General features: G+C 41.0%; 1 protein-coding gene across 1 annotated transcript in view; it reads right to left on the bottom strand.

Annotated features, from left to right (window-relative positions):
* Positions 1-1,816: 1,816 nt before the first annotated feature.
* The window catches only part of LIMK1 (LIM domain kinase 1), a 79,923-nt gene continuing 62,390 nt past the window's right edge, over positions 1,817-19,349 (bottom strand). Inside the window, exons 10-16 of the mRNA XM_072138054.1 lie at positions 16,056-16,187; positions 12,456-12,515; positions 12,239-12,304; positions 10,686-10,821; positions 9,688-9,743; positions 9,427-9,584; positions 1,817-8,315 (exon numbers count right to left, since the gene is read on the bottom strand). Coding sequence (XP_071994155.1) covers positions 8,153-8,315; positions 9,427-9,584; positions 9,688-9,743; positions 10,686-10,821; positions 12,239-12,304; positions 12,456-12,515; positions 16,056-16,187 — 771 coding nt within the window. The 3' untranslated portion in view covers positions 1,817-8,152. The remainder of the gene's footprint in view (positions 8,316-9,426; positions 9,585-9,687; positions 9,744-10,685; positions 10,822-12,238; positions 12,305-12,455; positions 12,516-16,055; positions 16,188-19,349) is intronic.

Below are 19,349 nucleotides of genomic sequence, written 5' to 3'. Positions count from 1 at the left end.
CGCACTGGTCCAAAACTGGTTCACCATCTTTTTTGTGGTGCACCTTTAACACAGGGCCTGCGACACAATTTGAAAGTTAAATGCGTCGCTTAGTCCGAATCAGGTGGACCAACTGACTGCATGCTCCAATTTGTGTCGCATGGAAGCCTGCGCAGCTGTGTCACAAAAAGGGTCTTTGGGCCACAATCTCAGTGCAGACACTTCTTAACCGGTTATGGACCGGGCCCTTTCCTCTTTTTTCATTTCCATTTTTCACTCCCCACCTTCAAATATCTATAACTTTTTTATTTTTACACGTAAAGAGCTCCATGACAGCTTGTTTTCTGCGTAACAAATTGCACTTCATAGTGACGGTATTGAATATTCCATGCCGTGAATATTCCATTTGCACCATTTTCTTCTGGGCTTGGATATTACGGCCTTCCCTATGCGCCCCAAATGACATGTCCACTTTATACTTTGTGTCGGTACGATCACAGGGATACCAAATTTGTATCGGTTTTATAATGTTTTCATACATTTACAAAAATTAGAACCTCCTGTGTCCTTTTTTGCAACATTTGATAATGTTTTCAATGGTATCATTTTTAGGACTGTACAACCTTTTGATCACTTTTTATAGATTTTTAAAATATTGTAAAAGTATATTTAATTTAATATTTAAAAAAGTGCCATTTTCGACTTTGAGCGCTATTTTCTGTTATGGGGTTAAATGCAGTGAAAAACCGTTAGTATAGTTTGATCGGGCGCATCAGTACCTAATGTGTTTATGATTTTTACTGTTTATTTATTTTTATATCAGTTCTAGGGAAAGGGGGGTGATTTTCATTTTTAGATTTTTAATTATATATTTTTTTTCCTTTTTACTATTTTTCAGACTCCCTAGGGTACTTTAACCCTAGGTTGTCTGATCGATACTATCATATACTGCCATACTAAAGCATTGCAGTATATGGGGATTTTACTCCTCATTCATTACAGTGTGCTGATAGCACCCGATAGACCCGAGGCTGTCATGGCGACGGATCGCCGCTCCCCGATGACGCCGCCATCTTTTTTAAGCTGCCGGCAGCTTTGCCGGCAGCGATCGCTCGGATAACACCCGCGATCGCTTGGATAACACCCGTGAAAAGTGCAGCGCACGACCCTTAGTAAATGTGCCCCAAAGGGTGCGACACATTCAATAAGAATGTGCACCAGAAATCATGAATGGAGTTCATCAACTTTTTTGTGGTGCAACATAGGACGTGCAACAGACTTTGCGTGTTAAATCTGGCGCACAGTCCGACTGAGCGCCAGAATGCTCGTAATTTGTGTTGCATGGTGCTTAGTGCAACTGCGCCACAAAACGGTCACATGCGACACAATTGTGGCGCAGACACTTCTTCCTGTGAAAGCAATTTACACCTAAAAGAACATGCAAAGTTCTATCAGAAAATTGGGGCAAAGCCCTTAGTAAATGTGCCCCAGCTGAAAACGGTCTACTTGTACTCTGCTCTGGGCTATAGCCTGGTACATTAATACATCTCCCCCAATTGATGCTTCTAAACTCTGTAACCAGCTTTCTGTGAGTTTGTCTAGATGGTCTCCAGGCTCTCCACATGGGCTCTATCACGGCTGCAGCTGGGGATTATATTCTCCAGACACATTTATAATGTAGAAAATGGCAGAGCAGCCTCCCTGAGTAGATACTTATGGTCTCACATATTTTTTAGGAGAATATACAAGACTTACGACGATGGTCCTTGGATTTGCAGTACATGCATTACGGATTGCCCTTCATAGGATAATTAAATAACACACAGAACACAGAGCGGATACTGGGACAACTTCATGTATTCAGATTGATTTTTGCAGCAAAGTTTAACAGAAAATCAACAACTTTTTGGTGAAAAACAAGATAAATATTTTCCTAAAAGCAGTGTCATTTCAGAGAGCAACAGCATACAGTACAAAATGTGCAAAATCATCGGCCTACAACCGGCTATTAGCTGCAAAGGGAGTTTTCATCAGAAAGTGACCCTGTATTACAGAGGAAGTCTCCGAAGAAATGCAAAGTGTACGTCCAACTTTTACCATCATGTAGTTACTTAGATCCAGTTTTGTTTACTGATATTTTATCAGTGATGATTATAGTAATTACAGCTCAAGTTTTTCAGATACAGAGATCCAAATGTCCTGTGCACATGAGGATAAATGGTAAAAGCTTGTCCATATTCAGTACTAAGAGAGAGTAAGGGTGATGTCACACGTGGTGTTTTTAGGCCTTTTTTGGGCCGTTTTTAGTTAGTGCGATTTCAGATCGTAAAAAAACGCATGCATTTTTGTCTGTTTTTAATTGCACAAATTCGGAAAACTTGTGTTGTGTTGACATCACCCTAAGAGTTCACTGAACGTTACTTTATTACTGGCTACAATCTAAGGTCCATATGCAGTAATGTCTGACGTACCCCTTGCAAGGGTGGACAGAAATTTATCATTTGATATAATGCAGACTTGGGGTGATCAGCCAAATGCTTAGATCTAACACCTAATACCTGGTTTGTAAAACGGAGACCAGGCAGAGCGATTTTTCTTTTTGGCTCACATTTACTTACCCGTCCCGAGGAGTTTCCGAAAGTGCATTGTCTGACGACAATGCACTGTGTCGCGATTCATTAAGATCTTGCACCCGATTTCCTGCATGTGTCACTTCCCCGCTCAGGACCACCAGAGTTCACCTTCTTCTTTCCGGTGTATGTGCATTCCTTGCGACACAATTTGAATCTTAAATTCCGTGCTCTGTCCGAATCAGTCAGATCATCCGACGCCCCACCCCGATTTCAGTCACATGAAAGCTGTCTCAACAAAATCCGATCGCGTGCAACACAATCCACTTCTAAATACCTGTCCCAGCGGCGCAAATCCTGAAAACCATGAACAGTCCGACGGAAATGCAATCCGCAGAACCTTAGTAAATAAGCCCCATTATGTCCATATATTCCTTAAGGACTGTGGAAAGGGATTGTCTTTTTGACAATGTTTGTATCAGACCCCATAAAGATAAATTGAAGCTATCAGGAGATTTCTGCTGCCCTATTGGACGACAGGATGAGATAAAGGAGGAGAAGCTGAGCTCTGTAATATATAGGGTTATACGATTGAAAACATAGTAAGACTACATTCACACTGCTGTATAGGGGACATACATACGGCTGACACATATAGACCATATATACGTCCCCATAGACGGCAATGGGCACGTACGGGAGCGGTAGCCAGGAGAAAGATAGGACATGTGGAGAGGGGCGGGGGTGAGCAGAGCTCTCCCTGGCGCCAACGTGTGCCCACCATGCTATGGTACGGCAGGCGTAACGTCATGTGAATTCAGCCTAAATCCCAATAGGACTCCTGTGATATACAGCAAGAGTCTGGAATACCCCACTGATTGTGATTGACACAATTCTATGTACACTCACTAAAATAGGAAGAGCTGTCAATCACTATGTGGGTGGAGTAATCAGGGCTCTGGAGTCTCTCAAAGAGTCCGGTCAGGATTGACTCAAAGGGATTGTCCACTTTTGCTATTGTTTGGTAGTGAAAATGTATACAATTTTCCAATATACTTTCTGTATCAACTCCCTACAGTTTTCTAAATCTCTGCTTGCTTTTCTTCCGTAGGAAGCTTCATTGTTTACTTCCTGTGGATAATAAATTGCATAACTTTTTACTACACAAACAATAGCAAATGTTTGCTGAAAGTGGACAAGCCTTTAAGCTCATATACATATAAATCTCTATATTACAGAAATCAAGTTCATAATATTTTGTCCTGTCACTTTATAGAATCTAATTAACAGTGCATTTTGAAGAGGACATTTACTTTCAAGGTGACAAATGTGAACCTGTCACCTGTACTATATGTAGGTAGAGATATTGGGGCTTATTTACTTAAGTCCCGCGGCCGCACTTTCGCTGTGTTTTCTGGCGTTTTCGGGATTTGCGCTGCTTAACTGTGGATTGTGTTGCATGCGATCGGATTGTGGCACAGCAGCGCTGGCTGTCATGCAACAGAAATCGGGGGGCGTGCAGGCGAGCGGGGAAGCGACACATGTAGGATATCGGGTGCACAATCTTAGTGAATCGCAGAACAATGCACGTTGGGTGAACTCCTCGGACAGGTAAGTAAATGTGCCCCATTGTGTGCTGAAAAAATCAGAGACAAAGGGGGGGATTCATTAAGACTGGCTTTTTGAACGGCAATCTTAAAATTCCCCCCACTGGCAGTTCTGCATCCGGATCCACTAAGAGACTCCGGTCTCCTATTAAATGTGGCGCAAACTCCGCCAGTTCGGACCTGTAGACTTGGCAGAGATTTTTTGTTATAGTCTCCACTAGAAAACTATAGTAAATGTGGGAATACGTTTCCGGCAAAGACTATAGCCTCCCTCTTCAACATAAACAAAGTGGTGTGTGTGTCGGGAAAAGAGCAAAACTGGCAGGGAGTGGAAGATTCAAGGCATAACAAATCTCTCCCAAAGGTTTTTGGGAAAACATTTTCTAAATTTTCTGGTGATAATAGCTGAAATTACAACTTTAAATATTTTTTTATGCCTGATGTGGGCAGCCCAAGAGATTTGTATTCACTTATGGTCCCAGAAGTATGAACCCCATTGCCTGTGGGGATAACAATCAAACTTGGATGAACCCCATTATTTTTGGTGCATCACAAATTATTTTTATAGAGGGAAGAATCATTAGCATTAGAAATATTCAACACCACAATAGGCCCCTACATGTTATAATCCCACTTGATTTATTTTTTCCCCGATAGTAGATGTGGATACCCCTTAGGGTGCATTAAAACGTTTATGTTTACATTGTGTTGACAAGCATGTTAACATTGCGCTCACGTAAACGTGATGTTAGCACAATATTAACATAATGGGGCACATGTACTAAGAAAAACTGCACTAAAAGTGCTCTGCCCGTGTATAATCCTGGGTGCGCCAGAAATCATGAATCTGTCACTTCCCTGCACTGGCCCGACAGAGTTCACCAACTTTTTTGCGGTGCACCTTGAACATAGGGCATGAGACAGACTTTACATGTTAAATCTGGTGCGCAGTCCGAATGAACGCTGGTACGCCCCCTGATTTGTGTTGCATGGTGCCTAGTGGGGGTGCGCCACAAAACAGTTGCCTGCGACACATTAGGGGTGCAGATATTTCTTAAATACCTGTGCAAGCAGTTTTCACTAGAAAGAACGTGCAAAGTCCGACAGAAAACTGTCGCAAAGCCCTTAGTAAATTTGCCCCAATGTGTACATAGTGTAAACACAATTGAATTGGGTTTACAATGCCTTAAAGGGCATCTACCACCAGGATGAAGGGCTGTATGCAAATGAGCCTTAGGGGCTCCAGTCTACATGGGTGTTAATGGAGCCTTATTTGCATACAATCTTTCATTCTGATGATAGATGTCCTTTAACAAAAGCATCGTGTGAATTTATGTATGAGATTGTCTACGGCAAATCCGAAGTAATTTTTGAAGTCGCCGTTTTTGCACACAATGCAATAATATGAATCAGTAGGAATTCTTAGAACATTGAAGACTAGAAAGAAGAGTTCTGGAGATGCACATAGCATGAAGTCACTACACATCAGTATGTGTACCCCAGGCCAAATGCTGAAAAACTGTGAAAATAAAAGCTACAATGTAACAAAAGTCATATATTTATTAAAGGGTATAACTAATGATTGGACAGCTGCATCACAACTTAGCATAAAAATAATCTGTCTCTATTACAGTCTGTGATGGTCAGTGGGTTTCTCTATATGTGCTTATGTGTCTTGTAAGGTTTTGTCACGCGGCATCTGTAGTCCATCATGTATCATGGCTATTACATGTGATTGTCCTGTAGAAACTATTAAAACCAACAGGTAAAAAAAAAAATCTTGATTGCCTTTAATAGTTGATGGGGAGAGGGAAAATATTTCTGTGCACAGTCTTAGGCTACCTGCACATGAACAGGTGCTGTTCTCGGAAAAACGGATCCATGGTTTGTTTTGCCATCCGGGAGTTATCAATGTGCAATCCGTTTTTTCGTGGTTTGAGCGAATCCGCAAAATACCGGAAGTATGGCAAATTATGTCACTGGCTTTTCCCAACACAATTGTGTTTAATATCAGGTGATCTGCAAATATGGACGGCACAAGGATGAAACCAGGATGGATCCTTTTTTTTGCACTCCCATAGACTTCTACGGGCTGCAAACACGGCAGGAATAGGACCTGCTCTGAGATTCTTTATAGCCTCCATACAGATGTTAACATGCTAACTGATAACATGACAGAGTCATGTCTATGACCATGGTTGAGGGTATGTGGACCTTTAACCAACTTATAATATCTCAAATAATTGTTGGGAAGTATCTCCTAATGGATGGCTGCACAGATGAAAAACTACTCTCCAGACATCAGCCATCTAGGGTCTAGCTGTCCATACATACAATACATAGTTAGCAGATCCGGACCAATTGTATTGGATCTGACAAATAGATGGATCATATATGGACAGTTTTGTGGTGTATTCCCAGGCAGCAGAATTTGTCTAAGAATTTGTACATCTATATGGTGTCGTTTTTACATCATGCACATTCTAGTCATAGAAAAATCTGCTGCGTGTGAACATACCTCTAGGCAATTGTTTATTGTTCTTAATAAGGTTTACAGATGGGTAAAACATGGACCCTTTATCAGAAGCAAGCATTGTTGCCGATGCAGGTCTACTGACCCAAACATGTAGCATCATAGACCCTTATAATGGACCGGTAACTTTTTTGGGTTATTAGACCTGCAGTTGAAAATCTGCAGGTTATTAGACCTACCTATCTACATTAAATGTTGAAAGACTACAGTGCCCTCTGGTGCCCATCAGGGCCATGGGTTGCAAAATCCTGACTTTTTAAGACTCTGCAAACCTACATTCAGTATGACGGCAATGTGAGTTTATGTTGGTGATGAGATAAAACATGTTCACAGACTCAAATTGCTAAATCTAAGGCCAAACCTGTATTTGAGAAATTCCGTTAACGTTCTATAAAACAAACCAAACAAAAAAACCCATTTTCCTCCTACATAATATAAGGCAAAAATGTGGATTATTTCCAAATGTGCAAAACTGCTGCACTGAGGAAAATGTACACTAGGGGGTGTCGTACACAAACATGGAAGTGCACTTTTAGGACACTACATTGAGACATGGAGGAAGCTTGGATCACTTACAGCTAAGCTATTGCGTCCCTAACAGCTTAACATCTATCACATAAGATGTGTGCATGATACTGGCCTTCTGGTCCTAAAACTAAGTGTAGATATACAGTCACATCAGAGCGGTAGGTGTCTCTTTAAGCCATAGGAAGTCACACACAGAAGAGTCCAGTGTATAAGTCATCTGTAGCACGAGGGCGTATATAGTCGCCTTACGGTGCTGCATATATCAACAGTAACAATGTGAGACAGAAGAATGCTGGTGGTTTATAAGCTGAGAACCAATCTACAAGTGCTAAGTGTGTGGACATATAACATGAAAGGGAATGACACCATGTCTTCCATGTACGTATGACAGGGGAGTCTACTTCACATATTCTCCACTGTTCCCTGCCCAAATGCATCATGGTCCTGCTTTGGGCCGACAGCAGAAAGCAGTAGCCCCTTCTTGGCAACAAGAACACATAAATCACGGATTACGGGGTAAAGTTACAGACATTGGGAGGATATGTACAGAAAGCTATGCACAGTCTAAATATACAGGTGGGTATTTACACAAGGTGCAGAATGCTCCTTAGACATGAAAGGACGTCATGCAGGGAAGATGTGACGGGATGACGCCCTGGAGGACAACATGGATTCATTACTAGAGCCACAAAGGGCCACACTGAAAAGCCGGGTTCATCTCTGCCAGTCCAAGAACCATCACGAGCTCAGTAGGCACCCAGTGGGACTACATCATCTTTGGATTCCCCTCATTGCTCACAACTTCTGGCGCTGCAGGACCCATTCCTAAATCAAGGATGTAGGGAAAGGACGATCCCCAATCCGTGCAAAGGTAAGCAGTATGAGCTCCGCACAAATACACACAAGTTGTGATGTCTTCGTCCTTGAAGCTGATGTTATTCTGGGACTTCATGGTGTGCATGCAGGGTACTGTCTCCTCTTCTGTAAAGCTCCCAAAAACCTTTCTCCAGCTGCTCCAAATGTGAGCTAAGAGGCAGCTGCAGATTCAAGTGCCTGAGGAGGGAATCCAACCAGAGCTGGAGCTGCGAGAAACTGGGCCTGCAAGAGAATAAAGGGTCCAATATATTCAGAAAAACTCATGTGCAGGGAAGGTGGTTCCTAATATATTTATCTGGATAGAAAATTTTCATTATTGGTGATTTTATAATACCATGTTGTGTAATAATATAGATTTATACTGAATGTATTGGGACTTTTTCCCTGATCAGACTTCTTAATAGTGTTAAAAGTAGTCACCCAACTATAGCAGACAGCATGCGACTGCTGCCCCAAACAATGGTTGCTCGGGTCACATGATGTCCTAATGACACTCTGGTTACATGACGGTGAGTAGTAAGAGAAATTCACTGTTTGGGTCCAATGACAAAAAAGTAGATTTTGCTTGATAGTCATTAAAGGGGTTTGCCCATGAAAGAAAATTCTCAAATTTCAATCCCCTAGAGATCCCCTTACTTTACAATTTTACTTTACAATCTTAGTGTTATTGCTGTTTTAGTTCCTATCACTCAGTCAGTGTAAAATTCCAGAGTGTTGATGGGGACTCTCTAAGCAAGTAATTCATGATCCCTCTAGTGCTGTGAGGTGCTGTGTGCTAACGGTGTGGTGAGATTATCAGGCTACAGGTTTAAGAGAGATGATGAGATGACACTCTTAGCTCTGCTATATACCTCCCTCCCCTGGATTAAGACTGTTTGTAGCTTGTAGCTTTACTCTCCTCATGATGTGATGTGTTGTTGTCTGCTGGCAGGGAGTAAGTCTGTGTGTGTGTGAGCTCGTCCTGGAATGCAAGGGTGGGTGCCACTGCAGAGAGAAGCTCAGTGCAGCTTCAGAAAAAAAACCCCAAGATGTCTGCCCACCCTAAAGATAGAGGGTCGGTTCCTGGGGCAGCCAAAATTGTGTTTTCACCAGGACTGACAGAGACAGGTTGGAATTATATCTGTGAAATGCTGTATTTTTGTTAGAGAATGTGTTATTTTGTTATCCTGTGTACATTTAAGAAACTTGACTTCATTGGAATACCCCTTTAAAAAGTGTCTTAAAGTAAGGCAGTACAGCGTTAGATGAGGTGCACATTTTATCCCTGTTTGATGCTGAAAGAGGCATAAAAATGTAAGTTACATCCAAAAGTTTTACCAAACAAAGCAGCTACCTTTTTTCAGGGTCTAGATCACAGCATAATACTGCACTGGGGAAGAACCCCGGTGGGCAATTTGTAGGACAAAATCGATCCAAGAAGGCACGAACATTCAACCCAAAATCCATGTTCCGAGGAAGATAATCAGGGTCTGCATTGACACGGCCAATAATCTGGAGAGACCAGAAAAAAAACACATGGATAATATAATTAGTGTCTAGAATAATAGTAGACAGCAAAATAAGGAGGTAGAAGAGCAATGAAGTATGTGGTTACCTCACAGAGTACAATTCCAAAGGAGAAAACATCTACAGATTCATCATAACTTCGCCCTGCAAACATACAAAAGCAGAAATGACATTTAGATGAATCCATGTGACCACTATTGGTAATCTAGGTCAAAGTCTGTGGATTTTGTTTTAAATTGGAAGAGAGTTTGTCTTTTTGTTAAATATCAATTTCCCTGCAGAAATCCTACACATAGTCTGCATTGTAACAGTATATGGGAGTTCTCCCATATACTTAAAAGGGTATTTTTAGATTGGAAGTTAAAGTCATGAGGACACACATTTTCACCTAAATGCAGGTTTCCATAGTCTTTTTAATACTATTTTTAATTCTGTTTTTATAATGAACATTAATGGTTGCTCTCATTTTTTAAAGTTTCTAAAAGTTTCCAGCAAACTATATCTAGTCATGGTGAGGTTGGGCGTCTTTGGAGTCATCATCAGCACCTCCACCCCCCCCCCCACCATGCCGACATGAGCTTACATAGATTTGCTTGGAGCACAGGGTCAGCTTACAGCTAGCAGCATGTTGGATGGAGGAAAGAGGAAGAGCAGAGCAGAGCAGAGAGCAGATAATGGTGGTGATTGCAGCTTTGTAAGAGTCCCTGTGACTGATGCAGTTTGCTGGCAGGGACAAAGGTAACTGAATGGAAGCAATGATGTTAATTATAAATGCAGATTGTGAGTTAGTATTAAAAAAGGCTATGGGAACCTGTCATTAGATTAAAATGTATTTCTTGATGATAGGTTGGCTTTAATTATTAGGCAGCACCTATTTATATCAATGAGCTATGCACACATGCTCAATCACAGGAGGCATGATCTGTAAAGGCACTATTGCCAACATGGCATCCACAAATGGGTTATCTTATGGAGAATATACATAACCTCACTTTATGCATTCTATTTGTATAGCCCTACATTCATATAGTCCTATGTACACACTATATATGTTATTATACATCTAAGGCTGTAATTCTTTCTCACCATTTATCATTTCTGGCGCCATCCAGTATGGATTCCCCACCACAGTGTAGCGTTTTCTTCGATCTTTTCGAAGGTCCCGAGCCTCATCTGTTACTAATCGTGCCAAACCAAAATCTGCCACTACCACGCTGCCGTCCTATAGAACATAATTGAAGGTGTCAGGTTGTGTATGGGCAGGAGAATGAACAATAATTTTTGTTATTTTTTTTTTTTAAAATCAGAAGCACAGTATATATTTATGGCCAGTAGTAAATGAAAAGAGCAGGGGGGCAGCTCTGTAATGTACATGGACATCTGAACCATTGCTCCTAAAAAAAAGGGGCCAAATATTAAAATACAACTAGTAGATATCTGTAAAGAACCGATCAACAGCTTTTCCATTTAACGTATTTTTCGGACTATAAGACGCTTCTTACTATAAGACGCACCACAGATTTAGGCTTCCAAAAAAGGAAAATATATTTTAAACCAATTAAAATATCCCTGTTGGTCGCACTAAAGCACAGCACACAAAACTCTGCTACATCCATACATTTACACACACAGCTCGGCTTCATCCATACATTTACACACACAGATCAGCGATACACACACAAAGAGAAATAGGAACACTCACCATGGCTGCATACACTGTGTACTACTATACACAATGGGCACTGCAACATACACACACTGACCGGGTGCTACTATACACATGAATACATACACAGCTTTACTATACACATATAAGGAACACACTGGGAAGTACTACACACATGAATACACACACAGCTCTACTATACACATATAAGGAACACACTGGGAAGTACTACACACATGAATACATACACAGCTCTACTATACACATATAAGGAACACACTGGGAAGTACTACACACATGAATACACACACAGCTCTACTATACACATATAAGGAACACACTGGGAAGTACTACACACATGAATACATACACATCTCTAGTATACACATATAAGGAACACTCTGGGAAGTACTACACACATGAATACACACACAGCTCTGCTATACACACATACAGAACCCTTCCCACCCTTCTCCCCTTTCCCCCTTCTTCTTACCCTGTCCCAGCGCAGCATTGTAGTATCAGACCTGTGGTGATGTAAGAAGCATGTGATCAGTCCCATGATGCTGACATCACCGCAGGTCCTGTAGGACACTCAGGAGAGGGAGAGAGCAGTGCCTAGGGAGTCTGGGAGATCGGGTGAAGCGCTAGGTCAGGGCATCATCTGATCTCCCTTACTGCAGTCTAACAGTGCTGGATCCTCCTAAACTTTTGGTCTTTAAGACCTAGGCACTTTTTAGCAAGATTTTTTCTTGCTAAAAAGTGCTTCTTACAGTCCAAAAAATACGGTAGGTTCAAGTTCAAGCCCAATTGGCCATAGGATCTGCAAAGGGTTACATGCTGCTGAGGTCGGCCCTGCTTACTGTTCAATCACAGGATGACAATACAGCCTGCACAGGCCTATACAGGACTACATTGTACAGGACTGCATGTCTACATTTTTGTTTAGCTCATACAGTCTGTGCCATCTTACCTCTCGTACAAGGCAGTTGTGAGAATTCAAGTCCCGATGGATTATATTCATAGAGTGGAGGTAGGTCTAGTAGAAAATATGTACTATTATTAGAAATATTTCTTATTTAGATAGATAAAGATGTATAAATATATAGATTGAAAGACGGATATGATATGCACGTACAGATAGATATAAAATGTATACATAGATATGAGATGTATAGTTAGAAACTCACCATTCCAGCAGCTATATCTCTAGCAAAACTGACTCTCTTGTTCCAGGGGTATTGAGGCTCCTAAATGAACAAGGGAAGCTAAATAAGTTGCCTGCTATTTGGCATAAAACTGTAAATCTTCTATTCAGATTTTGTTTCTAAACTCATATTTATAGCATATCCTTCGTATCCTTCTATTGAATGGTGGGATTGTTTGTTTTTACAATATGTGAACACTTACCCCCATGTTACCACTGTGTTTTTCTTGGTTATATAAAACTGATATAAACTCAGACGGATACATATGGAAAATCCTCGGGTTTCCTTGTTAATAATAGTAAAAATGTCCAAGAGAAGAAGCCAAAATACTGTATAGGACGGAAATCTATTTTCCTAAATTAATGAAAATAATCCTTCCCAACTTTGCAGCTGTTACCTAGCCTTACTTCCCGTTGCTCTGACACTTTGATGGATCAGGACAAGAGAGAAACCGCAGTGTGAACTTCATCTAAACCTGACAGACCTGGGTCATTTTTTGTCAATAATTTATTTGCTTTCATATAACTTTATGTAACTTGCTTTCAATTACCAACGTGTACAGTAGTAGTATTAAAGTTCCAGAGTAATAGGTAAAAATCCTGTTGTACAGGTCCAGACTGCATAGAAAAGACGCATTGTTATTGGGGGTTCCATAACCCTTCATGAAATGTCCCAATTTCACTCATACCACATCCACAAACCTGAACTACTGTTCCTCAAGTCCCATTTATGTGGATGTAGATACACAATTTCTGTCAACCATATTCACATAGCTACAAATGACCCATCTTCTGTCGCATCAGAACTAAAATCTAAGAAAAGACTGTCCAATGAAACCAAACAGATTATTTATGTCCTCACACAGCTTTTCTCTGATCTCATTAAAGGCTTCTCTTTCAGAACCTTAACTACTAATAAGTCTTACCATTATCAAAATCCTTTACCATCCATTCTTAAAGCAGCAGCCAGAATGGTCTATGAATCCGGATACTTCACGGATGCCTCCACTCTGCGTCAGTCTATGAACTTGCCGTATTATCGCCTTTAATTCAAAATAATCACCCTCATCCACAAAGCTCTGCTCAGAGCTGCACCTCCCTTCCTCTCCTCTCAGTCTATCTCCCAGCCCGTGCTCCTCAATTCTCTAGTGATCTCAGATTACTTTCTTCCTTAATTTGTTCCTCCCACTGACGTCTCCAGGACTTCTCCCGAGCTGCACCTATTCTTGGAATGTATTACCTTGAGCTATCAGGCTAATACCCAACTACCAAACTTTCAAACTTGCCCTAAAAACCCATATTTTCATGCAGGCCTATCACATTTGCTAAACTACTCTTTCTTTTCTCTAAACCTCAGTTGCTTTCTCCACCCGTCTATGTAATTCCTCATCACTTGTTACAAATTAAACAGGTTTCTCTGCTGACTGATTCACCCCGTTTTCTGTAAATATAGATAGCGGCTGGTGACTGGTTTATTCAGCATTATTTATCTACTTATCTTATCCCCTAAAGAATGGCCGGACTATTGTACAAGTCACCTTCTATGTCACCCCTTCAATCTCATAGATTGTAAACTCTTGGGAGCATGGGCCTCACTCCTATTGTTTCATTAATTTTACCCCATGATTTCTAGAATATGATGGTGCTATACAAATAAAGCTTTATTATTACTATTATTAATATGATGTTGTAACCTTAGAATAGATTATTAATATCAGCTCAGTGTGTGTGGGGTTGATGAAGGGTATTCTCAGTTGACGGCGGGAATAAAGAGGTAGCTGCACATTCGCAGTCACTCTCTGTTAAGTGTACGGCAAAAATATCCAAGCAAGTTTGTTTGAATTCTTAAACACTGCAATCTTTTTCATGAATCTGGTTAGGTGTGCATAAAATGTGTTTCCTGTGTTGTACTGAATAACCAAAACAATAACTAGTGGCTAAAAAAAAATCAGAAATGTGTGAACATCTATCATCATGTGTCTCAAACAGGTTACCCATTGACAACAAAGCATATGGTAGAGCTAACTTGCTGAATGGTGGGGGTCTTAGAGTACCCCCCTTTGTACCCCAGATGGACAGAGCAGCCAGTCACGCACGAGCCCTGCTACCCTAATCATCTCTATCGCTATGGAGCATGCGCCCTGCTGCTCTATTCATCTCTATTGCACATGCCTCCTGCTGTTCTCTTCATCTTTATGGCACATACACCTTGCTGCTCTATATATCTCTATGGAGCATGCGCCCCGCTGCTCTCTTCATCTCTATGGAGTATGCGCCCTGCTGCTCTCTTCATCTTTATGGCAGATACACCTTACTGCTCTCTTCATCTCCATGGAGCATGCGCCCTGCTGCTCTTTTCATCTCTATGGAACATGAGTCCTGCTACCCTATTCATCTCTATGGAGCACGCTCCCTGCTGCTCTCTTCATCTCTATGGCGCATGCGCCCTGCTGCTATCCTCATCTCTATGGAGCATGTGCCCTTCTGCTCTCTTAATCTTTATGAAGCATGTGCCCTGCTGCTCTCTTCATCGCTATGAAGCATGCGCCCAGATGCTCTTCTTCATGTCTATGGAGCATGCGCCCTGATCCTCTTCTTCATCTCTATGGAGCATGCGCCCTGCTGCTCTATTCGTCACTATGGCACATGTGCCTTGCTGCGCTATTCTTTTCTTATGACACATGCACCCTGCTGCTCTCTTCATCTCTATGGAACATGCACCCTGCTGCTCTCTTCATCTCTATGGAGCATGCACCCTGATGCTCTTCTTCATCTCTATGGAGCATGCGCCCTGTGGCTCTTCTTCATCTTTATGGAGCATGCGCCCTGCTGCTCTGTTCATCTCTATGGCGCTGGCATCCTTCTGTTGTATTGATCTCTATGGAGCATGCGCCCTGCTGCGCTATTCTTTTCTTATGACACATGCACCCTGCTGCTCTATTCATCTCTATGGAACATGCACCCTGCTGCTCTCTTCATCTCTATGGAGCATGCATCCTGCTGCTCTCTTCATCTCTATGGAGCATGCTCCCTGCTGCTCTCTTAATCTCTATGGAGCATGCATCTTGCTGCTCTCTTCATCTCTATGGCACATGCGCCCTGCTGCTCTATTAATCTCTATGGCACTCCATCCTGCTGCTGTATTGATCCCTATGGAGCAGGCTCCATGCTGCTCTATTCATCTCGACTTGGCCATGTAATTCCTTTGGAGTGCAAAATAGTACCCCGCTTTTGTGATCCATGGGTGTCCAATCATTGAGACCCGCAAGTGGCACTGAATAACGCCTTGAAGAATTATTAAATGACATATAGAGAATGTTAGAACTCCCTTTTCACCACTGGTCCAATAGAATGGAGACTAAAAAGATACTCTCAGTCACCTTACAAGTTTGTGTTTGGTTACAAAGATTGCTTTTGGTTCTTATACGTTGGGCCACCAGTAGGATCCTACATAGCACTCTAATCAGAATGTGAGTATTTGGATGTGCTATATAAGGGCAGCATATTAATAGTCAGTACTACTAATATACAGGATGGTACATACTGAGGTAACGCCTGCTTACATGCATGGCAAACCACATACCATGCTCTTTATCGTCCGCCGCAGGGTCCCTCCTGGGATATATTCTGTGATGAAATTCAATCTCTTGTCCTTGTAAAGAACCCCTATGAATTTCAGGACATTGGGGTGCTCCAGACAACGCATTACTTTTACCTGCAGGGTAATAGACAGCATCAAAATGTCAATGAACTGAAATATAAAGATAAATACAACCCCCCATATAAGCAATCAATGCCAAGTCTTATTTCAGGCCTAAATACCCAAGCACTTTTTCTTGTTTTTTCACCCTCATCATCGAAAAATAATAATTTTTCTCGTCTGTAGGGCTTCATTCATACTTTTTATTGATACCAATTTAAATCCTACTATACATTTTGAATATTAATTCTTCTGTTTTTGTGGGAGGTGGATGAATAAAACATTTTGATTCAGATTTTAATGCCTTCCACCATGGGGGCTAAATATGATGTTACTTCTGTAGTCCAGGTTGTACCTAATGTTTTATAATATATTACTACTTATACATAGAGGCAGTCTAATACACATATGCAAACAAATTATTCATCTAGTGTGTGTACCTGAGGAGGGGAGCAAAGGAAGTTGACAAGGAAGCATTTTGATCTGATAAAGATGGGAAGTGGTGAAGGAATTGGCACATTTTTCTATTAGGGACACAGCTTTTTTTATTTGTGGTTTTTCATCTCAGTATTTCAAAAGACCTTTTTAAAAAAAATTCCATTAAAAAAAGCTAAATCAGAGTTTGTGTTTTGCAGGATAAGTTGCATTTTAAATGGCCGCATTCTGGAGTATATATATGGTACTGTACAACTTATATACAAATATGCCCTGCTTATTTTAACCCCATTTTGCACTCCCCACCTTCAAAAATCTATAACTTTTTATTTTTCTGTGTACAGAGCTGTGGGAGAGCTTGATTTTTGAGTAACAACTCAACTTGTTTTCCTGTTATACTGCTTTATTATTCTATGTTGTGCACTAGAATTGTTGGAAAAAAAAAAAACATTTGCGTCTTTTTCTGTCCAAGGAATTAATTTTTTCTTAAATTTTTGATGTTTTGCAAAAAGTGCATTTTTACATTTGGGCACTAATTTCTGGTTAGAGGTTGACCGATGGGAATAACAGGTTAAATATTTTGATAGATCAGGACGTCTGGGACGTGGTGATACCTAACATGTTTATCTGTTTATTTATTTTGATATCATTTCTAGAGAAAGGGGAGTGATTTTAATAATTTTTTTTTACTATTTTTAGACCCCCCCTAGGGTACTGACTTCTTCTACCTTATTTTGCAATACTACTTATTGCATTGCAATTTGCCATTTATTTGTATTTGTGGCACACTGTTACAGATCTTCAGCAATGACAGGTCCTGGAGTCTTATTAAGGCTCCAGGCTTTCATGGCATTCGGTTGTCGCTTCCCAATAACGTCACGGGAAAAAACAATCAAAGCTGGCACTCTTGCTGGCATCAATCAAATGGTAAACACCTGCGGATCGGTGCCTCTAGTTAGTGTTTGCTGCAAATGTTGGCAGTCCGTGAGCCCTCTCCAGACTCTCTTAACAGTCTTTTGACATACTAATATGTCAAAAGTCGATAAGGGGTTAATACAGGGGCGTCTCTAGGTCAAAAGATCCGGGGCTCGTGCCCCGGATCTTTTGGCTGGAGCCCCGGATCTCCCCTGCGCATCCTCCTCTCTCTCATCACGATCTCCACAGATTGTGATGAGAAGGAGTGCAGTCACTGCTTTCCCCAGCAGGAGCTGCAGCTTCCGGAGGAATAATGCTCTGAAGGACCTGTGATGATGTCATGGTCACATGACCTGCCGGGGAAACACACAGTGTGGGGGTATCTGTGTGGGGCACGTTACTGGGGGGCTGTGTGGGGCACGTTACTGGGGGTATCTGTGTGGGGCATGTTACTGGGGGGCTGTGTGGGGGACATTTCTTGGGGCTTGTTCACACGTGGCACTAGAACAGGCCTCAGTTTGATCTCATTTGCGTTTCTAGTGAGACCAGTGTGATGGGTAACAAGCTCCTGGTGTTTAACCCCTTAAGGACGCAGCCAGTTTGTAGCTTAAGGCTCAGCCCGATTTTTTGGATTCGGACTTGCTTCGCTTTATATGGTTATAACTTTTGAACACTGTTACTTATCAAAACGATTCTGAGATTGTTTTTTCCCCACATGTTGTACTTCATTTTAGTGGTAAATTTTGGCTGATAAGTTTTGCGTTTATTTACAAAAAAAAAGAAAATATGATAAATTTTTTGAAAAATTTGCCATTTTCAAAATTCTAAATCATTGCGTTTTCAGGTAGATAGATTTACCACCTAAATAAGTTGCTGAATAACATTTCCCATTTGTCTACTTTACATTTTCATAATTTCTGAAATGTCTGGATAATTTATTTTGATGTCACGCAGCTTACAAATAGAATATCGCTTTTCCGGATTTTCAGAATTGACTATTTTGGGGATAAATACAGTTTTGAATGAAATTTTACATATTTAGCATCAAAACCCCCTATATAATCTACCCATTTTCAAATCTGCACCCCTCAAGCTATCAGAAACAGCTTTTACGAAGATTGTTAACCCCTTGAGATCTTCATAGTAATTGAATCAAAATGGAGGTGAAATTTAGAATGGTCATATTGTTCCCTTATACGTTCATTTAGCCCTAAAATTTACACATTTCCAAAATATAAAAAGAGAAAACCCACCATACAATTTGTTCAGCAATTTCTCCTGAGTACAGAGACCCCCCACATGTGGCCGTTACTTGTTTTATGGGGGCACAGCGAGGTGCAGAAGGGAAGGAGGGCGCTGCAGCTGCCAGGATTTTAGTTTCCTCATTGGCCCCTTTTGAAGGCTATAAAATTTTCGCTTTTTTGTTATTGGGGCCATGTGACGGCATTTTTTTTGCGGGACGAGATGCTTTTTCCATTGTTACCATTTTGGGGTTGGTATCACCTATTGTTGAAAATTTAGGAACTTTTTTTGAGGGCAGGAGTAGAAAAGCATCAATTCTGTACTGGATTTTTTACTTTTTTTTTTTTTGGTGTTCACCGTATAGACTAATAATCATGTTATCTTTATTCTATGGGTTGATACGATTACGGGGATACCAGACATGAATAAATTTTCTTACGTTTTACTAAATTTGTCAAACAAAACCCTAATGTGGGGAAAAATCTATCATTTATGTATTGCCGTCTTCCAAGTGGCATAACATTGTTACTTTTTTGGCTACGGAGGTGGTTGATGGCTTGTTTTTTGCGGGACATGTTGTACTTT

The sequence above is a fragment of the Engystomops pustulosus genome, chromosome 2 (genome assembly GCF_040894005.1).
Source record: "Engystomops pustulosus chromosome 2, aEngPut4.maternal, whole genome shotgun sequence".
In the NCBI taxonomy this organism is placed as follows: domain Eukaryota; kingdom Metazoa; phylum Chordata; class Amphibia; order Anura; family Leptodactylidae; genus Engystomops; species Engystomops pustulosus.
The sequence above is the reverse complement of the archived record's forward strand: the minus strand, read 5'-3'. Positions and strand labels throughout refer to the sequence as shown.